Raw genomic sequence first — 25,805 nt, 5'->3', positions numbered from 1 at the left:
GGTCCCGCCTCCCCCGCGGTGAGGCGTCTCGCGCTCCGCCAGTGCGGTGGCGAGGCACTGCCCGGGGCCCACCCCCGCGGCGTTCTGATTGGCTCCGCGGGCATCTTCCCACCGCGCCTCGTGTGTCAGCTTACCAGCGCGCGAGCGAAGGCCGCGAAGGCTTCACTCCGGTGCGCTGTGACTCTGCGCTAGCTGGTGGCGGAGATCGCGGCGGCCGTCATGACAGAGGGCACGTGAGTCCTCCGGCTCGGGCTCCCACCAGAAGGGAGAGCGCGGTCGGGGCGCTGAGGAGGGGTCACAGCGAGAAGGGTGCTTCCACGCCAGGTTCCCCGTGGGCTGGGGGCCGCCTGCCCAGGGAGGGCTGGGGAGAGCCCCGTGGGATGGGGGCCTGGGGCGCCTGGTGGCTGGCGTCTTCACTTGCCACGACAAATAATGGGGCAATAGCTAGACAGAAGTGGAGCTGGGAGTGTTTCCATTTTGGGAGGTGAGGGTAAGGGCCTGCCTGTGGGTTGTTGGAAGTGAGACCCCTGGGCTCTGACCTAAAGAAGAGTCGGGATGGCCACTCACGGTCGTTTTCAGGTGTCTGCGTCGTAGAGGACCCCGTAAGACAGAGCCCGCCACAGACCTCAGCCGTTGGCGACTCAGCAATGAGAGGGGAAGGCAGGTGTGGACATATTTTCAAGAAGAGGACAACCCCGGCCGGGGACAGACTGCGCTGGAAGCTCACTCCTTGGGATTGGACACCGTAGGTGCTCGAGTCTGCTTCTCACACAATGTCGGGGACTCCTGCTCCCATCCCTTTTCCTTAGCCAGGAGCACCAAGAACCAATTGGGAACTTTCAAAAGCTACATGTGGAGGGTATTTTCTTCCTTTTTAAAGTAGAAGGGATGTGTCGTGTGGGTCCTGGACCACATGTCACTACAGCTGGTTAAAGATAGGGCATGAGTTGAATGGACCCCTTTGCATTAATTCCTGTATCACTAAGTCATGTGGAAGAAACTACTCCAATTTTTTTTTTTTTTCAGAAAAAAATATTTGGGGCTTTTTTTTGTTCATAATCCTCAGCGGAGGATATGTTTTTATTGATTTTAGAGAGAGAGAAAGGGAGGGAAAAAGAGAGGAACAGCAATGTGAAAGAAAGATTGATTGGTTTATGGGCCCTGCCCAGCAATGGAACCTGAAACCTAGGTATGTGCCATGACTGGGAACTGAACCTGCAACCTTTTGGTGTACAGGATGATGCTCCAATGAACTGACTTACCCGGCCATGGCAGAAAAAAAATGCTTTTCATCCAATGAATTTCATATAAGAAATTCAGCTATCTTATTTAGAGTATTCCATATAAATGGGATCTTGTGGTTGTGCCCTGGCCTCCAGTTGCTCTTTGCTCCCTTGCCCCTTTCTGTGAGAGGCCTGAATTTCAGGTCCGGGTGGGCATCAGTGCCCCTCTCCACACTCTTGGGCACTTGGTTTATTTAGTTAAGATATCTTGGAGAAGTGAAGAAACTTGCAAATATGTTTTACTGGAAAGCAAAACCATGAGAATGTAAAACTCTTTTTACTTTGCTGAGATGGTAATGCCATCATCAAAGAGTTTCAGATTGATTGAAACAGCTGAAACTTTTAAAGTAATTCAGGTTCATTATTTTGACTTGGATTGTAAGCGATGCGGGCTCCCCTTAGCTTGGCCACTGATCCCCCTCAGGTCTCATCTCTTTTCTTTTTTGCAGGAGAGTTACTTTAAAGACCTGCCCAAAGCCCACACAGCCCATGAGGGGGCTCTGAATGGGATGACATTTTATATGGGACTGCAGGCCGAGGACGGACACTGGGCGGGTGATTATGGCGGCCCACTCTTCCTTCTGCCAGGTAGGAGGGTGCTGCCCTGGCCTGTGGGCAATGCCACCGTGGGGCACAAATGGCCTGACCTGGTTTAAGCCCTTGGTGTATGTTTGTGGTGTGAATGAGTGAGCAGGTGCACACCCAGGAGCTCACGTGGAATAGGGCTGGGAGAGGTTACCTTGCACCCCAGTTATCATGGTGTTGGTGCTGGGAGAGGTGGGTGAAGGCACAGCTATCCCAGTGTTGTGACAACTGAAGCAAGGTGCTCTGGGGGTGGAGGAGGAGTGGCTCTTGGGTCCCAGTGCAGAGTGGTGTGACACTCCAGGTGGAGGGCTGAGCCTGTGCAAAGGTGCTAGAGTCAGGTAGGGTGGTTGGTGGGTATGTTTAAGTCCCCTGTGGGCAGCTCTGGCATGTGAACGCACCTTGAAGAAGTGGCTGAGGAGCTCAGCCAGGTGAGCTATGGGTTCTGGTTGGTAGGTGCCAGGAGTATTGCCGCTGGACTTCCCTGACCTGGAATTAGTTTGGCTAGAGAAGACTATTGCATCCTATAAATGTTTCTCTAAAGAAATAATCAGTCTTGTGGTATGGGAAATCTCTTTCTATAAACATATGCAGAAGGACCCTTTTTCCTGGTGGGAGGAGCACTGCAGGTCCCTTGAGCTCCTATCTCCACTTTGCCTTCAAGCCCTGCTGATTCCTGGACTGTACAGCTTGCTTTTTTTTGTTTTTTTCTTTTTTTTTTTTTTTTTTTTTAGAGAGAGAGAGGAAGATAGAGGGATAGAGAGATAGAACATTGATGATAGAGAAACATCATCAATCTGCTGCCTCCTGCATTCCCCCTACTGGGGACTAAGCTGGCAACCTGGGCAAGTTTCCTGAGGGAATCAACCTGTGCCCTCCCACACCACATAGGCTGGACTGTACAGCTTTTATCTTTCTGTCTGGGTGCCCATAGGCCTGCCCTTGGGGTAAATCAAGAGCTCCTTCTTCCCTTTGACCTACTTGGAACCTGTTGAGACTTCCCATGCTCAGCTTTGACCCTGGGCAAGGCAATAGGCCTTAAGATGCCTCTGCCATCTCACCTGTGACATGAGGATGATGAGGATCTGGTTTGAATATAATGTGCACATATGTGCCTCACTGGTGAGCACTGATTCAGGGGTCCAACCCCCTGAGCTCCAGCCTCAACCCCACCACTTAGGGGCTGTGCCTCAGTTTCCTTCCTTGTAAAATGAGGGAAGACACTAGCTCTGCTTCCTGCCTGTGTGTGTGTTTCCTGTCTTGACATTGTCATGACTCTTCTGAAAGGAGATGCGCTTATTTTCTGTGAGCCTCTGTGGTATCTCAGCATCTAGATCCCTTCCGTGGAATGTCTGCGGCCAATGTGGCTCTGAGCCAAAGACAGGCACTGCTCCACGGCACATTGTGATCAGACTCACCCTAAAACCTCTGTGCAGGGTGTCATAAGCATGTGGCTGATGGAGCTAATATCAGGGGGTGGGGTTGGGGGGCAGCCTGTGAGCACCATGCTCAGGAGGGCCAGTCAGGGAAGGGAAGGTTCTTTGTGGCTGTTTATTGTTGTTTATTTCCTCCATTTGCACATACGCTAGGAAATAACTTTTTTAAAAAAAATACATCTTTATTGATTTCAGAGAGAGGAAGGGAGAAGGGGAGAGAGAGACAGAAACATCAATGATGAGAAAGTCATTGATCGGCTGCCTTCTACACGTCCCCTACTGGGGATGGAGCCTGCAACCCAGGCATGTGCCCTGACCGGGAATCAAACTGCGATCTCCTGGATCCTAGGTTGATGCTCAACCACTGAGCCATGCCTGGCCAGGCAGAAATAACTTTTAAAACAGAAACATGTAAGCAAGCGTTAGCCCATTGAAGGGTGCCCCAGCAGGCGTGACAACATTGTGGGATCCTGGAGTCACTGGATGAGCTCCACATACCCTGTGTGGGAAGTGTCACACATGCTGTTGCTGCTGCGTCTGTGGCCTGTTCCCAGAGTCCCTGATGGTGCCAGGAAGAGCAGCCTTCCTAGGCTTGTTTCTGTGGGAAGGAGAACCTTGGGAATAGCTCCCTATCAGGAGGGTTCCTCAAGAGGAAAGGGACCAGGCTTAACAGTGCTGAGTGGCTGCTCCCAGTGACTGACACCTTTTCTGCCACATAGGCCTCCTGATCACGTTCCACATAGCACGCATCCCTCTGCCAGCTGGATACAGAGAAGAGATCGTGCGGTACCTGCGGTCGGTGCAGCTCCCTGACGGTGGCTGGGGCCTGTGAGTCTGCCCAGCCCTGTCACTGCCCATGTGTGCATGCATGTGCACAGATGTTCTTGTGTAGGACATGTATCTGTCGAGGGGTGGGGTGACTGTAACTGTGGATCTGGGGTGGGTGGGGGAGTGTTCAGTGTCACAGCTTGTATTATAAACTCGTTTCATGACTGGCTTAGAGACTCGAGACCCTCACCCACAATGAAAACCATCTGGCTGTTTTCACTAAGACAGAAAGAAATTGTCTGACTTTGGGGTAGCAACAGGTGCAGCAGGGGCTGGTCAGCTCTCCCTAGTCTCAGCCTGCCTTTCTGTAGCAGGGCTTGCTCTGGTATCAGGACCCTCCCCCAAGGTGGTCAACTGCCTGCCCACCCTGGTTGTGGGCTCTGGTGGGCCAAATCTACACCAACGGCCTCCATTACAGAACCCTCGGGGGACAGCTCAGCCTCCGCTCGCCTCCTCAACAGGGTCGTGGGCCTCAGTTCTGGCCTGTGGGCTCCAGCATGTCATGACAGATGCTGAGATCTCTCCAGTGTCTTATGACAGCACAGGGCAATAGCATGTCCTTACATGTTACCTTGTAGTGTATTCTGTTACCATAGTGATGATTGAGCCTTAGTTGGGTCATATTGCTTGAGGTGTGCGGATTAAGCAGAGGAGGCAGACAGGTTTTGCAGGACCAGTTTTGGTTTTCATGGGAGGTGGCTGTTCTGGGTGTTTCTTGTGTTGCCATGTTGTCAGTGTAGGATGTTTTAGCACTCCTGATTTCCTGAGGAAATTTAACTAAAAGCACTGCTTAATTTCTTACAAGTCATAAAATATGTCATTTTGCCACCATGTTTCCTGCTTCTGCAGGCACATCGAGGACAAGTCCACAGTGTTTGGGACTGCGCTCAGCTATGTGTCCCTAAGAATCCTGGGTGTTGGGCCTGATGATCCTGACCTGGTGCGAGCACGGAGCATTCTTCACAAGAAAGGTATGCTCTGTACAGCACACTCTAAATAAAGGGTCCATGTTACCTCTGCTTAGTGATGTCTTGCACATGAGAAATAGAAAGATGTACTTTCACCTGAAACACTGGGTGAAACACATGAACAGGGAATTCATCAAAGCAGAAAAGTGGAGACCATCTAACCTTACCAGTAATACGTGTATATATATATATGTGTGTGTGTGTGTGTGTATTTAATATGTTTCTATTGACTTCAGAAAAGAAGGGAGAGGAGGAGAGAGATAGAAACATCAATGATGAGAAAGAGTCATTGATGGGCTGCCTCCTGCACACCCCCTACTGGGGATCAAGCCCGAAACCCTGGCATGTGCCCTGACCGGGAATCAAACCATGACTTACTAGGTCATAGGTCGATGCTCAACTACTGAGCCACGCCGGCTCCAGTAGTTTTTTAAAAAGCAAATTAAGATAACCATATACCCTCCTGTTTGCTGGATGGGGCTTCTAGCAGGTAGCATCTCTCCCGTGCCTGTGTACTCTGAAGGCTTAATTATAGCCCTGGGGAGGCTCCATGGCTCCCACTGATTTTGAGAGCTTTCTTGTTGCTCTCCAGAGCCTGGCAGGTCTCACTGCCTGTCTCTCGTGGCCATTCCTCCATCCACTTGCCCTCTTGCTCTGGTGCTCACACACAGGGGCTCCTGTCAACTCCTTGAAGTCCCTTTGTGCCTCAGGGCTCTACATGCTGCTTCCTCTACCTGGGATCCTGCCTTCCACCCCACCCACTGCTGTGGGAGCTCCTCCTCATCCTTCACCTGGCATCTTACATGGCTCTACTCTGGGGCCCCTTCCTGAACTGCCCAGCCAGATTAATAAGCCTCCTGTGTGCATTCTAATGAAATTCCTCACTCTTTTCACATGTCACTCTTGGCAGTGAGTTCCTCATTAGCCTCTGGTCTCATCAGCTGCTTTTGGGTTCCTTGCCTATGGAGGGAATGTGTTTGGGTCACACTTGCTTCCCTGGTGGCTTCCTGGGTGTTTGACTCCTCAACCCGTGGGTCTGGGCTTGGCCTCCTTGTGAAGCACAGCCAGGATAGTGTTTGTATAAATGGAACCCATGCTGCTGGGGTGGCTCCATTTTGGGCCAGGATGTCATTGACAGCCAGGTTGGAGTTCCAACCTGCCTATCCAGTGGGGACACGCATGTCAGGAGCAGCTATAAGTGTCCCTAAGAAGAGAAAGCTGAGCATGTGCACTCACTGCCCCTTATTACCTCCAGGCCTATGTGATATAGGCTGCGGTGTGCATTTTGGCCTCTCACCCAGGTAGCTGGACCCCTACCTTCCTGAAGGTAGTATTGTGAATGCCTCTCCTGGGGCTGGACATACCCATTTTGGGGAAGCTGCTGATCTGAACCCATGGCTGTGGTGGTGGGTAGTCCTGAGCAGCTCTGGAACCTTCTTATGGAGTTTGGAGGCTCCTGCCTTCAGTTCATGCAAGAAGGGCACGTGTGACTCTTGGGGGTCCAGTCAGAGGGAAATGACGTGGGCCTGTTCTCTCCCCAGGTGGAGCAGTGGCCATCCCGTCCTGGGGGAAATTCTGGCTGGCTGTCCTGAATGTTTACAGCTGGGAAGGCCTCAACACCCTGTTCCCAGAGATGTGGTATGCTTACCTCTTTGTGGATGTGGCAGCTTGGTACCTGTTGCCCTACTGAGTGGAATGACAGGGCCCTGGGTCCCTTGTTGCAGACAGATAGAAAGAGGGAAGGAGGTGCCCTAGGTTGGGCCATGCGGCAGGTGGGTCACCCTGCAGGGCTATTACAGAGCCCCTGGTGTAGAAGGGGGAAGCTCTGGCTTTGCTGCCTGGACGAGCATGATTGCATCTTGTTATTATGGAGGCTGTGAGCATCTGCAGAAATGCAGAAGGTGAAAGCCAAGGCCCCTCACCAGCCCAAGCACTGGGGTATGCTGTGCTGTTTTATCTGTCCCCTTTGTCTTTTTTCTTTTTCTTTTAACACCAGTCCTTTCTTTTTTGGTGGTTTTGTTTTGTTACTCCTTACCAAGGATATTTTCTCTATGGTGTTTTTTAGAGAGAGTGGAATGGAGGGAGAGAGACAGAGAGAGAAGCATTGATGTGAGAGATATCAATTTGTTGCCTCCCTCATGCGCCCTGACCAGGGCTTGGGATTGAGGCTGCAACTGAGGTACCTGCCCTTGATCAGAATTGAACCAGTGACCCTTCAGCCCACAAGCCTACTCTCTAATCACTGAGCCAAACTGGCTAGTGCCCCTTGTTTTTTTCTGATGGTAAATGTTTTTTTCTGAAAAACTTATTTTTAATCCTCACCCAAGGATCTGTCTATTGATTTTATAGAGGGAGGAAGGGAGAGAGAGAGAGAGAAACATCAATGTGAGAGAGAAGCATGGATTGGTTGCCTCCCGTATAGTCCCCGTTGGGGTATCAAACCCACAACCTTTCAGTGTACAGGATGACACTCCAACTAACTGAGCCACACCAGGCAAGGTGATGGTAAATGTTAAAGTTAATCCCAGGCATCAGACTTTACCCACGAACACTTCAGTGTATGTCTTTTTTAAAAAAAAATATATCTTTATTGATTTCAGAGAGAGGAAGGGAGAGGGAGAGAGAGATAGAAACATCAATGATGAGAGAATCATTGATCGGCTGCCTCCTGCACGCCCCCGACTGGGGATTGAGCCCGCAACCTGGGCATGTGCCCTGACCAGGAATTGAACCCTGGATCGCCTGGATCCTAGGTCGACGCTCAACCTCTGAGTCACGCCCGGCTGGGCCAGTGTGTGTCTTTAAAAAATAAGAATTTACTTTTGAACAGAAAGAACCACAATACTGTATACATACTCAGTAAAATCAACACTAGTTCCTTATTGTCTGACACAACCAGTGTCTTGTAACATTTTGTGAATATCTAATGAAAGCTGTGACATCTCCCCAGAAAACATTCATAGGCATATAAATAGGCCACTATGCCTTGTAGAAGGTGAGACCCATGGAACCCTGCCTGCCTTCTGGAGCACTGTCAGCAGGGTTGGGGTCCCCCAGGGAGCATCAGGGAGGTTGGAGGGGTGGCCCTTGTGTTAGATGACTTTGGTGGAGGAAGAGCAAGTGGTGAAGGGGTCACTGGGTAAATGATAGCAAGGTCCTGATGAAAGGGCGGAGGGCCCAGCCTCCGCAGCCATGAGGCGGGGTAAGGTGGCAGAGGGACAGCAAGGCAAAGTGGAGGAGTTGAGGAGCACAGTTACCTAAGGTTGGCAACTTGGAGGAGGCAGAGAGGTGTCCTGGGGCCATTACAGAATTCTCCCCTGGCAGGTTTGCCAGCTGGACCGTGAACCCCACTGGTGTGTCAGGAGTAGGGGACGAAGTGTGCAGAGCAGGCACCTGGAGGGCGTGGGTATCCAAGACTGCTGTTGGGAAACTGTGCTGCCTGTGCCTCTCACAAGGTGGGGCCCCAGCAGTCGCTGCTGACTTTTGCTAGAGTTTTTGGAGGGGGTGTGGTTTAGAGAGTAAAGGACAGGTATGCAAGATGGAGGACCTGAACCCCAAATGTAAAAAAAATGCCCTTAAAGTAGGTGGAGGAGCTCTCAAGAGAGTGAGGGAACTGGCCCCAGGCTGGGGGGCATGAAGAGTACACTAGATCTGTACCTCCCTGTGCTCTGCATATGAGGACAGAGGTTTGAAGGGGAGGAGGGTGGAGGAAATATCCTACGTGCTCACCCACCCAGGCAGGGGGCCTGGCTGTGCTAATGTCAGAAGACACATGGGTGGAGGTCATGATCAAAGTCTCAGGCCTAACCGTTTTAAATAAACTTTTTATTTTGGAATAGTTTTCAATTTCCAGAAAAGTTGCAAAGGTATTCCAGAGCTGTCTCACACACCCCTCACCTGTTTCTCACTGTTAACGTTCCATGTTACTATGGTTTGTCTGTCACAACTGAGAAACCAGACAGTCCTGAACATTAGGACCTGAGTCTCCTGGCTTTAGGATGCATTTGGCTGAACCAGGAGTAGCCTGTGCCCTGGGGCACCCAGGGAGTTTGAATGTTCCCCATGGAGCCTAGCTGTGCGAGTGCTGGGCTTGCTGACTTAGTCTTGGACATCTGTCCATCCTGAGTCCATGCTTGGGAGGCCTGGGGCTGTAGTGGTGATGGTGGGACCCAGGCTGTTGCTGATGCACTGTCCTCCCAGGCTGTTTCCTGACTGGGTACCTGCACACCCCTCCACACTCTGGTGTCACTGCCGTCAGGTCTACTTGCCCATGAGCTACTGCTATGCCACCCGGCTGAAAGCCAAGGAGGAGGACCCGCTGGTCCAGAGCTTGCGCCAGGTGAGGACCTGGGCCTGGGTCATCTTCAAGTCCTGCTGACTGTGCACGCCCACTCCCATGACCCTGTAGAGATGACCCCCCTGAGGTTAGGGTGAGGCCTCCCTCTCCTGTCCCCTTAGGAACTGCCCAGAGGGGCTCTTGCTATGGGATGGGGCACAGACACCTGTCCCTGGGAAGCAGGCCCTGAGGTTGGGTTGGGATGTAGACTCTTTATCAGAATGAGCTCTAGGGGGCAGAGGAAGGAGAACTACAGGCAGCCCAGTACTGAGGTGCTATCTTCCCTAGGAGCTCTACGTGGAGGACTATGCCAGCATCAACTGGCCAGCGCAGAGGAATAATGTGGCCCCTGATGACCTGTACACGCCCCACAGCTGGCTGCTTCGTGTGGTGTATGGTGGGTGCTTCCCCAGGGCTGGCTAGGCCTCCTTGGGTCAGCTGACACCTGAGGTGACAATGAGTTTGTTCTCTCCTGTTGTTTGGGTCATGTGGTGACGGGCTGACTATGTGCTCCTCGTCTCCAGCAGACATGCCCTGGCCTTGCCCTTGGAGAGATCCTGGGGCTTGGGCTTCTAGATGGGAGAACTTGGAGCTGAGGTCCTTGGAGGGCTCAATCATTCCTTCCCTAGGGGAGAGAGCAGTAGTTCCCCACCAGGCCCAGGCCAGATTCTCCTCTCTGTGGGACACCCCTCCCCCCCCCCGCCCCCAGAGGCTGGCACTGAATGCTGTGTAGGGAAGCGGGCATGTTCCCTGTGTGCCAGGCCCTGGATGCTAGGTGGGTCCCTGTCCCATCAATGCTGAGAAACAGCTGGATTTCCACTCATGGAGCCCTCCTAACACAGCATGGCAGCATGCCAGGGTGTGTGGGGGCAGGCAAGGTGTGGGGTGTGAAGGCATGGGGTGCCAGTAGGAAAGGAAGGCAGAGCAGGGAAGGTTGGAAGGGCCCAGATGCCGCCCTATGCCTGGCTGGGCTGAGGCCAGGAGCTCCCCTGTGCCCTGTGCTTACTGATGCCCTTTCCCCTGCAGCAATCCTCAACTTATATGAACGCCACCACAGCACCAGCCTGAGGCAGCGGGCTATCCACAAGCTGTATGAGCACATTGTGGCCGATGACCGCTTCACCAAGTGTATCAGCATTGGCCCAGTGAGTCCCACCTGTCTGCTGGGTGTTGGCATTGTATAGGCACCTGAGTGCAGCTCTGAGGTGGGTGAGGACCCAGGGTGGAAGGCCCAGAGACCAGTCTGTGGAATTGGGAGTAAGGGTTTCCATGCAGGCAGCCCTCTGCTCCCACAGACCCATCTGTGTGCTTGGCCCTCCTCCTATCCCCACCTCCTGTCTGAACACTGCTCTTTGAGGTCACCTTTCAGGATCTTTCTGGCCAGCCTCACCCCTGGTAACGCCTATCTGCCCTTCTCTAATGGGGTTTAGAGCAGCAGTGGTGCATGGGTTCCATTTATGGATCCTGCCTAGCCCTGTGACATGGAACTCTCACTGCTCTAAGCTTCTGGGCTTTGACCTGGCTTTGCCTGGTAGGTCCAGGTGTGGACACACCTGTTGGATTGTATGACCAGGCGCACATTGGCCAGTAGAGGGTAGGGGAGGCCAGCTTATGGCCATGGATGACAGGTGCAGGAGGGAGAATGCTTTCAAGCCTGTGGTGGGCCATGACCTTGGCTTCTCAGCATACTCCCAGTTGGTGCAGTGTTACCCAGCCCCACTCCCAACCCTGCTCCCAGGCATTTTCTTGGCCTCATGGGACCCCAGTGGATAGAAAATGATGATGCCCCACAGCACAGCCAGTTGTGTTCCTTTTAGCAACAGTGTGACTCTTGGGCTTTGACTTAATGCTGTGTAGAGCACGTCTGACATGTTAGATGTAGCTTTAGTTGGATCTTTACTTAGGAGATCCCAGAGTGAAAGATCTGGCCCTCTAGAATATGCCACACTGAGCGGGCAGCCCCTGTCTGCTCCCACAGGCAGACCTGTGGGTCTGGTCTCTGCATCTCCCCCTTGCTACTCAGACCCCACCAGACTGCCCTGGCACCAGCATGGTGGTACTACTCACCACCAGCTGGCTGGCCTCACACGTCTTACAGGTCTCCCTCCCTCCTCTGTGTACAGCTTTGGCCCCTTCCTGCTTCCCTCGGAGACCTGGTTTTCTGGGCACCACTGGGGCTCTGTCTCTCAGGGCCTAGAAGAAATGTGTGCTTGGGAGACGTGGGTTAGAGCAGAAGGCCTGGCTTGGCCAGGGGGGCTACATCCTGGAGCAGAGCCCTGACAGGCCTGTCTCCTGCAGGTCTCAAAAGTCATCAACATGCTTGTGCGCTGGCATGTGGACGGACCTGCCTCCTGCATTTTCCAGGAGCATGTCTCCAGGATTCCTGACTACCTCTGGTGAGTGTGGCGAGGAGAGCCTTGTTGGTTGGTGTCACCCTTAGTCTCTAGTGACATGGCTGAGAGCCCAGTGCAGATGTTGGGCCCCGCTGCCGCAGCAACAGGCATGTGACTGCATTTCCATCTTCATGTCCTAGCCAGGGTGCTGTGGCTCCTGGTGTAACATTGGAACCAATAGTTTCAGGGTTGATGGAAGCTGGAGAGGGTCCTGTTTGAGTGGAAAGGTCTATCCCATAGCATAAACTAGATGCTTCCAGAAGGCAGAACCAGGAAGCCTGGACAGGGCAGTTTTGGGCGAATGTCAGAAAGGTTTGGTGACAAGGAGAGCTGGTCAGTTATGGATTATACCATGAAGGGGTCTTCTGCTGCCTGTTCACAAGGCTGAGGAGAGGGGGAGCTGTCCTCAAGTCTCTTGCACAGTGGGGGCTCTGGGCGCTGCCTGACTTGCAGCTCTTTGTCTTCTGCTCTCTGACCTGGCTTTTCTCCTCACAGGCTGGGCCTTGATGGCATGAAGATGCAGGTAAGGGCTGCAGGGTTGGCTGTCAGCTTCCTTTGCAAACATTCCTGCCTGTGTGTTGAGATTCAAAAATCACTCTTCACAAGGCCTGGTGTGTGGTGAGCGGCGGCAGGCCCACCATCCTGTCTCTGAGGGGACATGGAGCGCCTTCTGGGCTGGGCAGTCTGCAGGGTAGCCTAGAACCCTAGGGATTGGGAGCGCTGAGGGTCAGATTCCCTCAGAGTTGTGGGAATGCTGAGGATCAGAGTCCCCTGAGTCAGAGCCCCCCAGGGTTGTGGGAGCATAGAGGGTCTGCAGCCACTGTGTAGGGGCCATCTGTGAGACAGAGTAGTTCAGATTGCAGGTCAGGAGGAAACTGACTTCAGAACCCACACACTAAACTGACTAATGAAATTCAGGCCTTAGGTAGGAGGAGAGTCCTGCCCTCCATACCCCCAGCCTAGCACCTGCTGAGCTGCTCCCACCTCTAAGGGTTTGTTGCCTCTTCCCCCAGTCCTGAGATGAACCCCCATGGGCCCTTCTTTGCATGTGTCCCACTGGGCTGTGCTGTTTGGATGTTGTAGGTCATCTTGCAACAGTCATATTTTCTGTTTGTGATCCTGGGGTGGGATACCACATTGCAGGGCTTCCTGGGCTGACCTCTGGCTGTAGGGGCCCTGGAAACACTGCGCCACCCTGAGGGGTTTTGTCTGCTATACCTGCCTGGCTCAGCGTGGGAACTCAGAGGTTCCAGCAGGGTTTTTGGGGAGCACAGGCTACTGGGCATTTAGGATGGGCACGGGACCCACCCTACCCCACCCCCAGGGCAGAGCTCACCTCTGTGCTCTCTCCAGGCATACCCTGAGCCCCTCTCCCAGCTCCTGACTCCCACACTGCCAATCTCTTGTAAAAGGATTTTCAAAATATGCCAAGGGGGGGAGGGTGGCAAGCCCCCTCTGGCCCTTTCAGCGCCCCAGTGCTCAAGGGCTTCTTTGTCTTTAGGAAACCTCTATGTTGCTGCCACAACGGGGTCAGTGAAGCCCCAGTATGGTTTGTGCTGGGCTTGTAGGCATCAGGATTAAAGCCCAGTGGCTGATCCTTGTAGTTGCTTTGCTAGCCATCTCCTAAGTGCCTTCTTTCCAGGTGACTTGCCTCTAAAGGGCCCACCTTCTAGATCTAACCAGATTCTTCCTTTGGGCCCTGTATTTTCAGCAAACTGGCAGTTAGACCCTGAGAGTTGATGTCATTCAGGTTTCTTTTGGCCAGGCGGCTTTCCTGGTGCAAGTTCTTCCCACACACATCCTACTGGGCCCTGGTACCTGCTGCCCCGTTAGTGCCGCCAATTGGTCTGGGCTCAGGTGTTTCCACTCCCATTCCTGTTATCTGCATGTCTGTCACAGTCCTGCTCTCTCTCACTGGGCTTTGGTCAGTGGTGTTCTAGGGAGACCGGAGTGCTGATCAGTAAACCAGGCTTTCAGGATGGGATTTCAGGGGGGCCTTCCGAGCCCCTTTGAGACCGCGGCCAGGTGCTACCTACCTTAGAAGTGTAAGATGTTTCTGGTCATCACCATGAGTATAGTCAGAGGCTCATTGGGTGGGTAGAGGCCACAGACAGTGGAGGCCACAGTGGTGGCTTTCCAGATCCTGAAGTGCCCTGATGCAGTCCTATCCTGGCTGGTGGCCTGGTGAAGGCAGGTGGGACTGCCTGGCGTACCAGTTCCCTGAAGCAATCATGGGCTTTGAAGGGTACACAGAACCCAGAGCCAGGGATCAGGAGATGCTGGGTTCCACCTCTTTGTGGGAGCTGGTAGTAGTCTCCAGATACTGTTCGATTCTGAGAGGCAGTGGCTGATGAGAGGATACCGCATTGGCTCCTGCAATGGTTCATCCTTTGTGCGCAGGGCACCAATGGCTCTCAGATCTGGGACACCTCGTTCGCCATCCAGGCTTTGCTAGAGGTACGTGGCTGTGTCTCCTTGTTCCTCAGCCTCCAGCTGATCTTCCTGTGCCCATCCCCTATGCCCAACTTGAACACAACACCTGTTGACCCTGACTCATTGCTTTCCTGGGCTCTGAGGCCTCTGGTAATGGTCCTGCTGAAGCTCGGTTTTGCCCAGCAGCTCTGGGTGGTGGGCTTGCTTGGAGGCTTCTGGACCAGGGAGGCTGGAGAGGCTGTCCCAAGAGATATGGCAGTGGGGATTGTTTCAGGCTCTTGTAAAACTCAAACTGCTTCTCTTGGGCACTTTGAAAAGAGCACTGAGCAGGTACTAGAGAGAAAGGGGAGTGTGTTTTTATTCTGGTAGAATGAGGTGGTAGAGTCCTGAGGAGCCCTGGGGAGGGGTCTGGGCTTTGTGGTGCTTGGGTTATGTAGGGCTTGCCTTGGACGGGTCAAGATCCTGTGAGTGGGGTATGGGGGCAGTGGGTATGGTGTGGTCGTCCCTCCTGACTACTCCATTTCTCCATATCTTCGTGACTTGTCAGTAGACATCCAAGACCCAGGTGGGTTTGTTCCTGGTTTCCTGGGGTAGAAAGACATCACCAGGATCCTCCTGAAACCAGCCCACCCACATAGGCTCCTGTGCCCAGTGGTTCAGCCTCTTGTCTCTTCCAGGCAGGTGCACACCACAGGCCTGAGTTTTCGTCCTGCCTGCAGAAGGCGCATGAGTTCCTGAGGATCTCACAGGTGAACCCTGGGTGCTGTTAGGGGCAGAGGTTTCCCCTCCTACTCTGCCCTCTCCAGCTCCAGGGGTGCCTGATTGTGTTTCCCAGCAGTGGGAGGGGCTATGGGTGGTGGTCCATGGGGGTGACACCTCCAGGGGCTCCTGGCACTGATGACTGAGGCCGCAGCACTGGGTCTCGCCATATCCTGCTGTGCTGAGCCTGCCCTGGTGTCTGGTGTGGCAGTGACATTCTCCCTCCTCTGCTTTCCACGTGTTCTCTTCGGACGCTGCCCAGGTCCCAGACAACCCACCTGACTACCAGAAGTACTATCGCCAGATGTGCAAGGTACCTGGGTTGTGACTGCCACCCTAAGCCCTGGGAGAGGCTCCCTGTTAGCCGGGCCAGGCCTTTGAAGAGGGCTCCTCTCTCAGTGTCCTGGGGCTTCTTACTCTGTGCATGCATTTGTGGGTTCCAGTGATGCTCCTGAGATACCCTGACTGAGGCATGCATGGCTGAGGCAGCTGAGCTGTGTGGGCCTCTTCAAATGCTATGTGCACATCTGTGTACCAAGATGCTTCCAGACAGACACATGTGCAGATGTGAAATAAGCTGTTGGGTTATGAATTAGAGTGATGAGGGGTGGACAGAGGGCACAAGGGGTAGTTTCTTCAGTGTCTGTGATTGTGGACACAGCTGTGGCTGTGTCCCCACAAGGTTCAGGAGGCTGCCTGTGGCCATTTTTGTGCTCATTGTGTGGTGGGGTTTGAGGGTGATGGTGGGAGAGGCTACACTCCCGAGGGGTTCTTGTGCTGGAAGCTGGAGGCCCGTACATATGTGTTCAGCTTGGGGCTGTGGCTCCGCATGGGTGTGGAGGGCACAGTGGCTTTGCGTGATCACAAAGACAGGGTGTGGGCTCAGCCTTCCACCACCCCCAGTCACAATCTTTGTGCTTTCCAGGGCGGCTTCTCCTTCAGTACTCTGGATTGTGGCTGGATTGTCTCTGACTGCACAGCTGAGGCCTTGAAGTCTATCCTTCTCGTGCAGGAAAAGTGTCTTTTTGTTACCACGCACGTCCTGCAAGAGCAGCTCTTTGATGCTGTTGCTGTGGTAAGGCTGCTGGGCACGGGTCCCTGTCTTCCGTTTATTGGGGCCACGTGCACACAGGGGTCCCTTGGGTCTGGTTATAGTTGTGGAGCAGCTGTGCACTCACGTATACTTCCCATGGGATCTCTATCAGCCAGTACTGAGGACCAAGACGGGAAGTAGAGGGGCATGTCTTCTGATGACACCTGTCATCAGAACATCCAGTGGGGAGTGTTCAGGGTGGGCCAGCAGGAGGTCCTGGCTGGGTGTGTGCAGAACCCTGTGTTTCCCCCATGGGTGTATAAACCAGTGTCCTGGGCCCAGCTACTGAGGGCAGGGTGGGGCCAGTCTGTGGCAGCTGCTGCAACCCCATTCTCTCTCCGGTTCTGGAGGCTCACAGACCTGTCTGCTCCCAGGTGCCTCCTTCGGGAGACCTGTCAGGCTCCACTGGGTGTCTGATAAAAGAGGACAAGCCTTTCAGCAAATCCACTTCAGTGCATGTCTTATAGCAGAGGTTATATGATTCAAAAGCACATATGTGACTTATAAATGTATGCGTATATAGGGGTGTGTTCCCAGACAGTTACTTACCATATAGCTGATCGATAAAGGTTGCAGCCCACTGTCAGGGCATCTGAGAGTCTTGGTCTAACTCCCTGCTATTCACCCCTGCCCATCAGTGCTTAGCCCTGGGTGCTTCCAGAAAGCCCACCCAGCCTTGTGTACTCACACATGCTCAGCTCTAAGGATGTGTGGTCTCTGGTTTTAGTTGCTGAACATGAGAAACACTGATGGGGGGTTTGCTACCTATGAGACCAAGCGTGGCGGGTACCTGCTGGAGCTGCTCAACCCCTCAGAAATCTTTGGTGAGTGGCTGGCCTGCCGACATGTGGGTACAACCCGGACCCTGCCTGCCCCAGTGCAGATTTGCTGACCAGAGCCCTGAGGTCTTTCCCCTGGCCAGGGTCAGTGCCCACAGAGGCTCTGGAGGTTGATGGTGGATCCTTTAAGGAGCTCCCCAAGCACTGGAGTGTTCCATGCACCTTGACCTATAGAAAGCTGCGTGTTTCTGTCTTGGGGGTCACATATGGCTCTCGCCTGAGCTGGGCCAACTCCTGCTCTGTCCTCCATGGAGACTGCCCTGTCTCCTGAGCACTCCTTGCAGTGGAGATGTCGGTGGAGATCCTCTCTCCCTGTGTCCTTGTGCTGCATGTCATAGTTCTGGTGTGTGAGGGCCAGTTCTTTACCCTGGTCTGCCTTTGCATGCCCCGTACCCCTCCTATAACTGTGAAACATGGTCTAGTGGGGGGTGTTCAGGGTGGAATGCAGCTCTTTTCTGTGCCCACTCCTTCACCCTTCCACTGGCTTGGTTGTTCCACAGCAGATGGGCCTCCAGGTCACTTGGTCACCAGGTCACCTATGTAGGAGTCACCTGCCACCTGGTGGCTGCGTCTCCCAGGCTGGCCACTGGTGACACCTTCTTTGTTTCCACCAGGGGACGGTCAGGCTCTTGATAGGCTGTGCAGGCCCTGCACGTTACGGTGCTGTGTGTGCTTTGTGATTTCGCCTGAATTGTCGAGGTGAAACTCACAGACCTCAATCCTTCACTTTCACAGGGGACATCATGATTGACTACACGTATGTGGAGTGCACCTCGGCCGTGATGCAGGCACTGAAGCATTTCCACAAGCAGTTTCCAGAGCACAGGCCGGGGGAAATCAGGTAAAGGCAGCCTAACCACTGAGCCATGAGTGCCACCAACTGGGTCAAGAGCTCAGCTGCTGCAAACCTGATATTGAGAGCTGTTGTGCTGTAACTACGGCCCATGGCATAAAGGGGCCCTGAAGTGAAGCTCATTCAGATATGGGAGGGGCTTATGATGTTTCTGAACCTGGTTGTGTGCCCTGAAGTACATCAGATACATGTACTGAGGGCTGCAAGCAGCACAGTTATAACACAGAAGCGAGTTATTTTCCACATCTTCTTAATGTTAAAGACCCATACCCCCAGCTCCATCCATGTACAGAAGTAGCTTTTTAATCTGTCCCATTGAAGTCTAACATATGCAGAGCAGTGCGCAGACCCTCTGTGTGGTGCCTGAGTAACTGTTGTGAAGTGGACAGAAGTTCCCTCCTCTCCTGGTCCTGCGGCTGCTGGGTTATTGCACTTGAGGACCCAAGGTGGGGACTCCTGGGCCTCTTTCTTCACTCAGCCTCGTGCACAGGAGACTGGGCCTACAGAGCAGAGGTTCACACTGTTCTTGGCTTGTGGTGCCTCTGCTGAGTGCAGGTGCTGCACTGCATGTCCACGTGTTTGTCATGGTTCTTTGGGGGCAGTTCGTAGTTATGAATCATCCTGCTGTGAACACATGTGTTTATCTTTTGGGCACAAAGGATGTTCAGGGTTGATATGCTGTGTCATAGGGTACATGCTGCTGGTTTCATAGTTTCCTTAGTGGGATGATTCCCTTGTCTCGTGTTTCATGGTGAACCTGGTAGAAGCTCAGCTTTGTCCTTATGTGTTTTACATTTTATAGAGTTGGATTAAAATTGAGAGGTGTATTATTTAGGATTTTTACAACTGTGGTTATAAGGGAAACTGGTCTGTAATTTTCCTTATTATAATATCTCTCGGTCTCCTGTGAAGAGATGCTGGACTCATGAGTTGGATAGTATATTCTCTTTTTATGTTCTTGGGAAGAGTTTGTGAGATTTGTGCTATTTTGGCCTTATGTGTTTGGAGATTCCATCTGGGCCTGGAGTTTTCTTTGAGGAAAGTAGTAATAGTGGCATCTTTGTCATATTTCCTGACTTTCTAAAGGGGAATGCTTGTAATATTTTTCTGTTAAGAATGATATTTAGGGTAATTTTTTGGTAGTTAGCCCCTTTTCTGGGTAACAAAGTTCTTTTTTCTAATTTGCTAAGTTGTTTCTTCCCTCCATTGTGAGCAGGTATTGTGTTTAGCAAATGATTTTTCAGGGTCTATGAGATGATTATGTATTTATCTCCTTTATCTTTTTTTTTTTTTTTAAATATGTTTTTATTGATTTCAGAGAGAGGAAGGGAGGGGGTAGAGAGAGAGAGAAACATCAATGATGAAAGAGTGTCATCATCGATCGGCTGCCTCCTGCACACCCCCATCCGGGATCAAGTATGCAGCCAGGGCATGTGTCCTGACCTGGAATCGAACTGCGATCTCCTGGATCATAGGTCGATACTCAACCACTGAGCCATGCCAGCCGGGTTCCCCTTTGTCTTTTAATGTCATGGATGATTATTGTAGACTTTTCTAATATTAAAACACCTTTGCATTTCTGGAACGAATCTGACTTAGTATATCTCTACCATATTCAGTTTCCTAGTATTTAGTATAGAATCTTGCATCCGTATCCATTGAGCCCTTCATAGCCACAGGGGCACGTGCTTTTCCTTCCCTGTCTGGCTTTGAAAGGCTTATGCTGGGTCCCTACAATGAATTAGGGAGTGTTCCTTTCTTTTCCTAGTTCCTAGAAGAGTTTGTGTGAGATTAGAATGTTTGTGATAGTTTAGTAGAATTCACTTACAAAACTTCTAGGCCTGGAGTTCTCTTTCTGGGAAAAGTTTACATTTTAAACTCATGTCTTTAGTAGTTATAGGACTATTCAGGATCTCTATTTCTTTTTGAGGCCATTTTGATAAGTTACTATTCCTAGTAATTTGTACATTTTGTCGAAATTTCAAATGTGTTGTCTAAATTAAGGTCACAGCACCTCAGACTGTACTTGTACCTCCTCTCTGGCCTTTTCAGAAAACTGGGCTTTCTTCAGAGGTACCAGTTAGACTTGTGATGGAGCTTCTCTGTCCTCTAAATCTTTTGTTTTCTCTCTGACTTTTTATTTCTTTTTAAAATGTCATCTTGTGTGATTTACTCCAGCCTGTGTCACTGACACTGTTTTCAGTGATATTGATCCTGTTGCAGCTGCTTCTAACATTGGTTCCTCCCTCACTGTTTGCTTTCCTCTTTCATTTCTTTAATTCCCTCCTGTGTCCTATAGTTGCTTCTGCTTTGACCTTGTATCTCCTCTCTGAACTGTTGGTTTATTTTTACATGTTTTTTAAAGGGAGACCCTGTTTATTTTTTTGAGACAGAATTGAGTAAATTGATGTTTTGCTGGAATGTTCACTGGACTGTCCTCTTGTGTTGCAGGGAGGTCCTCGAGCAGGGCCTTGAGTTCTGTAGGCAGAAGCAGAGGGCTGATGGCTCCTGGGAAGGGTAAGTGAGATGTGCCGGACCTGGACATGACTGCACTCATGGTGCGCATGTGCTGCATCAGAGGACTCTGGCAGGATGCTGCCAGCAACAGATTTCTGACGGACCTTGTCCCTTGTGAATGCCTGGCCTTCCCCCGGTGGTGTTTGGCAAGTGTGTTGGACGTGCTCAGTGGCCTGTGCATTGTTGGGTCTGATTATTCACGTCCTTCCCCGGATTTGGATCAGTTCTTATCTTGCTCATGGTTCCAGCAGACAGATCCATCCCCTGAGGGCTGGGGGCAGGTCTGTCTCACTGGCCTTAAAGCTCTGAAGCTGGTGTGGCTGGTGAAGGCCATGTGGATGTTTTTCTTGAAAATAACCACAGCCTCCCATGCTGGAGGATGTTCCTGTCGTGTCACACCTGCTGTGAACAAGGCCTGGGTAGCTGAGGCTTTGTTTCCCCGTTGTCTCCCTCCAGCTCCTGGGGGGTTTGCTTTACCTATGGCACCTGGTTTGGGCTGGAAGCTTTTGCCTGCATGGGGCAGACTTATCATGATGGGTGAGTAAGGTCATTACCTCTTCCCTGGTCTCCCCCAACCTCCCCGTGGGATGGGTCTTCTCAGTGTGATGCTTTGCTGGGGAGTATCTTCCTTGATGTTTGATTTTGGGGGTGTTTTTACATTTTTTTAAAAGTGGCAATGGCTAAAGTCCAGGATACTCACTTGGTTGGGTTGAGACAAATGCAGAGGCCTCAGTCCGAGCTGTGGCCAGTGGCCTCACCCAGTTCCGCTTGGCTAGTGGGGTTCATGGGGTAGTCATGGCAATGAGGCCACCTGCAGCTACAAAGCTTTTCACTTTATCCATGGTGGGGTGGCCTCAAGTGCTGTCCCCCTCCCCATGGCCCAAGGAGGCCTGGCCAGGGTGAGAACCCAGGGGCCTGGGACCTCCATTACGTGACGGCATCTTGTGTCTGCTATCTCTGCAGGGCTGCCTGTGCAGAGGTCTCCCAGGCCTGCGACTTCCTGCTGTCCCAGCAGATGGCGGATGGAGGCTGGGGGGAGGATTTCGAGTCCTGCAAGCAGCGGCGTTATGTGCAGAGCAGCCAGTCCCAGATCCACAACACATGCTGGGCACTGATGGGGCTGATGGCTGTCAGGTGGGGGCAGGCGAAGGAAGGACACTGAAGCTGGCAACTTGGTTGGGATGTGGGTGGCTGAGCTATGCATGCAGGGATGGGAGGAGGTGAGGTTGCAGGGTTCCTGGCTGAGTTGTAGGTCCGTCTGAATCAGTGGGTTCCTGCAAAGAGGCTTACTACCCACAGTGACAACAAGGGACATGAGAGGCCTCAGGGAAACAGCATGAGGCGTGGAGCATCTACCACTGCTTTCTGTGGTCCCACCTGTTTCCACAGTAGTGCTCAGCCATGTGTGTGCACAGCAGGTGTACACTCAGAGGTGAACACCTGCAGACATTCAGACACAGGTGCATACATGCATACACACACAACACACATAGATATGCACAGTATCCCAGTCTGTGCTGCTCTCTTGGTTTGGGGCCATTTGGGGAATCTTCTTAAAACCCTCTACAACCTAGGCCAGGCTAGTGTGAACAGCAGGGGCCTGGTCTGTGGGGACCTTGAGGACGGTCAGAGACTGGCCCCTAGTCTGCCTCCTACAGCTGAGCTTGGTCCTGAACCTGCAAGGATTAGCAAATTTGGTTTCTGTGGCTCTCAGAGGGCCCTGAACACCAGTGTGCCGGGTGGGACCAGGCTTGGCCTCCTCCTCTCCTGGGGGGTGCAGAAGAGCAGCACCTTGGGGCAGAGACCAGAGCCCTGGGTCTGGAACAGGTGGGTCCTTCATAGCCCACTTTCGTGGAGCTGCCCACCTGAACTGCTCGCCTCCACACGCTGCATCCTCTGCTTCTCAAGGTGGATTTGTGCAGTGATGGCCTGAGATGTGCTGATTGTACCTAGTGGTGCTGATACCTACTGTGTGTTGGGTTAAGTTTTTCACATCTTTGTCCTGTGCCTGGCTATAGAGGGTGAGGGCCAGGTTTTGGCTGCAGCCAGTGGCTGTTTCTTCCACAGAGTGGTGATGGTATGTTCACTGCCTCTTCTTCCCACAGGCATCCTGGTGTAGAGGCCCTAGAGAGAGGAGTCAGGTGTCTGCTTAGAAAACAGCTCCCCAATGGTGACTGGCCCCAGGTATGCTGTGGGGGCTCAGCACTGGCCCCGGTTTCACATCCCCTGCTGTCCCTCTGTCCCTCAGGGGCTGCTTGTGGGTGGCGTTTAGCTTTGGGGATTTGAGACTCAGAAATACTGCCCACAGTGGCCTATGTTGAAAGCAGATCTAAGCACTGGCTTGCGGGGCAGGGCTGGTGGTGCCAGGAGGCACTGGGAGGTGATGGACAGAAGAAGCCCTCGGGCTCTTCCTAATGGGCCCCTCACTACTGGTCCTTGCGGGCATGGGGTCGTGAGGTCTTGTGTGGCTAACTCCTCTCCCCTTCATGAGCCTGGGGTCAACATGCCTTTGTGTGGCTGGTGACCAGGCAGGAGGGTGCTGCAGGTGGAGGCATCCAAGAGCTGGGATGTGGTGGGAGGACTGCTGCTGAGGCTCTGCCTCATTGACTCCCCACAAGCCGCCTAGACCTCCACCTGGGGTCTCGGTTCAGGGATCTCCTTGCCTGCTTGGTGGAGTCTTTGAGTTTAAATCCCTGTGTCCTTTCAGGAAAACATCTCCGGGGTCTTCAACAAGTCCTGTGCCATCAGCTACACAAGCTACAGGAATGTCTTCCCCATCTGGGCCCTTGGCCGTTTCTCCCGCCTGTACCCTGAAAGTACTCTCGCTGGCCACCCTTGAGGGTAGGACCTATGGGTGCCTGGCCATGGATGGCAGGCCCAGGTGTCCAGTGGGCCTGCTGATTGAAATTAGGGCATCTTACTGGGACACGGGTGCCCCTGTAGCCCTGCCCCTCAATCCCTTCTGGAGTGAATCCTGGGACTAGCACCTGCCTAGGGGTGTGGTGCATGTCCTTGCTTGGTCGCAGGGCTGGGAGGGCTTTTTTAACCAATAATAGTTCTCAGCATTTGTGCCTTATCTGCCTCCTGCCCGGTGCTGGGCTCATCCCCAGGATGGCTCTTCCTATGTCTTCTATCTGGACCGAAAGAGGTGACAGCTTCCCCAAACAGCCTGGGGCAGAGAGACAGGGCCTGCCTCTTCACCATGGCCACCCAGGGCTTGGCCAGGACAGGGACCAGATATGCCAACCCTTTGCCAGATCTCGTTCGTCCATGTGCATCATGGTTCAGTCAGTCTGTGGGGGTTCCAGCGTCTCACCTCCAGAGTTTATAGTTATCTTGTAATAACAGAAATGCAAAGGGAGGTCAAGCATAACAAAGGGTGAAGGGTCATTAGTGGCTCAGTAGTTACCACCGTGGTGCATGGCTGTGTACCAGAGACAGCTGAGCACCCCAGCTTGTCGTCACTACCTTCTGAAGCTGGCCAGGCAGGTGTGATGTCCAGGGTGCTTTTGTGGCTGCTATGATCCTTATGCCCCAGTTTGCTTTGAACTGAAGTGGGAGCCAGATTTCTGGGCGATGCTTCTTGGGTGGTAATTCCCCTCTGGCTAGTCTAAAACTTTCTGGTTCAGTGTGCATGAACTAGGGGCTCATAATAGAAAATTGGGCACCTGTGTTTGCCTTTGGCCTATGACGATGAGCGACTCACATGCTTACGGCCTCCCTGTGTGGGTAGCTATGAGGAGTCACCAAGAGGTTTGATAAAACCCAGGCCTGGCGTTAACCCAGAGGCCCCTCCCCAATGCCACCTCCACCTGCTGTTTCTCTGTGCTACCTCTTGTTCTGATGGCAGCCCCATGCTGCGTTCTCCTGGCCACCTGTCCTCCCTCAGACAGTGGATGGACATCTGGATGCCCCTCTGCCCTCATCATTACCTGTTTTAAGAAACTGTCAGGGCCCTTGCCTCTGGCGGAGGCTTTGCATGTGTGGCCATGGTGAAGAGGCAGGCCCTGCCTCTCTGCCCCAGGCTGTTTGGGGAAGCTGTCACCTCTCTTGGTCCAGACAGAAGACACAGAAAGAACCATCCTGGGGCTGGTTCTTGCGGCCCTTGGGCCCTGTCCTGGACTGTCATGGCTTGCCAGCTTCTCAGTTTCAGGGAACAGAAGTAGTTGCTTGAAGATAAGCGGGTATGTCTCTAGTTATTTCAGGGGAAATATTTGCCCTAACCTGATTAAAAGTCCACTTCTCTATCGTCTTGAATTCAGATTGTCTTATTTTCAGTTATCAGATTTTGAATATGCTGGGAAACTTTCTCTGGAATCACATTAGGTTTTCTGTGTTCATCATGATGTAAACTTCATACCCTTTCCTTTGAGGAAATGTTTAACTCACAGTGGAAACTTACCTCTAGGAAAATACTTTTCCTTACTGAACATAATCATTGTTGCTACATCGGTTTTATTGAGGCAATAAAAATGTTTTAAGAATCAATGCCGTGTATTCACTCCCTCCATCTCATCTCCCAGCAACTATATAAGAATCATAGGTTAACTGATCAGCTTCATTTATTTTTCATCTCCATCTGCAATATAAATTCTTACTTATAATTCACTATGTTTCAAAAAGGAATTAAGGTTAGAAACACAAGGCAAAGGGAAATAAGGGCAGGAGAGTCAGATGGGTTGGGAGGGACGTTAGCACATGAGAAACATGCCAGGTGTCTGATTAATTTGCTATTGTTGGCCTCCAGGCTCGGTGCTAACTCCCTAGGAGGCAGCAGAGGAAGATCGGTGTAAGACAGATCCCCTGTGGCTGAGAATGTGCACTCATCACTGGTTGTGCCGTTCCTCACAGCGCCACAGCACAGGGCACCTGGTCACAGCAGAATCCAACACTTTGCGACTCATAAGGTTAGTGTGATGCCAACAGCAAAACCAGACCAAGATGCTACAAGAAAAGCAGACACTGGTCAGTTTCTCTCACAACATAGAAAATACTTAAAATATCAGCAAGTTGAATCCAGCGCTGAATTAAAAGGATAGTGCATCAGGACCAGAACACTGGCAGATGTAGGGGGAAATATTTGCCCTAACCTGATTAAAAGTCCAGTTCTCTGTCCTGGGTAAATCTTTGAAGAGTCTTGAATTCAAATTGTTTTATTTTCAGTTATCAGATTTCGAATATGTTGGGAAATTTTATTATGCCATGGCTGAAGGGGCTTTGGCATCAAGAAGGTTTTCTTGGACTGGGAAATAAATGGTATTTGAATGTGATGGGGGGAGCCCATAGAGGGGTCTAGGGGCATCTGCTGTGGGCCCTGGAAGCACCCACACCCTTCCTCAGGAGATGTTTCTCTGATGGTACGGCCTATGGGTCCAGACACTGGTCCCTCTGGGGAAGTAGAGGGGGCATTTGGAATTTAGAAGTCCTTCCTACAAAGCCTGATTCAGGCTTGCATTCCTTGAAGCAATATGACAGGCATTGGGCA

At 52.2% G+C, this 25,805-nt stretch overlaps 1 protein-coding gene across 4 annotated transcripts; it reads left to right on the top strand.

Moving 5' to 3' along the window:
• The first annotated feature begins 113 nt into the window (after window positions 1-113).
• Window positions 114-25,450, top strand: LSS (lanosterol synthase). 4 transcript variants are annotated; one of them, XR_013998877.1, is made up of 23 exons: window positions 114-233; window positions 580-745; window positions 1,733-1,871; window positions 4,021-4,129; window positions 4,979-5,100; window positions 6,639-6,735; window positions 9,298-9,436; window positions 9,722-9,830; window positions 10,460-10,578; window positions 11,732-11,829; window positions 12,322-12,349; window positions 14,227-14,283; window positions 14,937-15,008; window positions 15,281-15,331; window positions 15,944-16,093; window positions 16,839-16,935; window positions 17,686-17,791; window positions 20,255-20,320; window positions 20,777-20,857; window positions 21,284-21,454; window positions 22,426-22,504; window positions 23,028-23,411; window positions 24,345-24,808. XR_013998877.1 is itself a non-coding variant. In XM_081138376.1 (23 exons), the coding sequence occupies exons 1-22, from the start codon at window positions 220-222 to the stop codon at window positions 23,157-23,159; spliced, it is 2,202 nt and encodes a 733-aa protein (XP_080994502.1). In that variant the 5' UTR covers window positions 114-219; the 3' UTR covers window positions 23,160-23,161; window positions 25,068-25,450. The 4 variants fall into 4 exon arrangements, 2 of the variants coding, with proteins under 2 accessions (XP_080994502.1, XP_080994503.1); XR_013998878.1 differs by having other exon boundaries at window positions 23,028-23,487; XM_081138376.1 differs by lacking the exon at window positions 24,345-24,808 and adding an exon at window positions 25,068-25,450 and having other exon boundaries at window positions 23,028-23,161.
• Window positions 25,451-25,805: the final 355 nt, after the last annotated feature.

This window comes from Miniopterus schreibersii (genome assembly GCF_964146895.1).
Source record: "Miniopterus schreibersii genome assembly, chromosome: 5".
Lineage (NCBI taxonomy): Eukaryota > Metazoa > Chordata > Mammalia > Chiroptera > Miniopteridae > Miniopterus > Miniopterus schreibersii.
This window is presented reverse-complemented; position numbering and strand designations above follow the sequence as displayed.

Excerpts from the sequence above, each read along its gene's own strand:
- LSS (XM_081138376.1), top strand. Across the intron at positions 5,101-6,638 it reads GAGCATTCTTCACAAGAAAG|GTGGAGCAGTGGCCATCCCG; the intron begins GTATGCTCTGTA and ends TTCTCTCCCCAG. Across the intron at positions 20,321-20,776 it reads GCTGATGGCTCCTGGGAAGG|CTCCTGGGGGGTTTGCTTTA; the intron begins GTAAGTGAGATG and ends GTCTCCCTCCAG.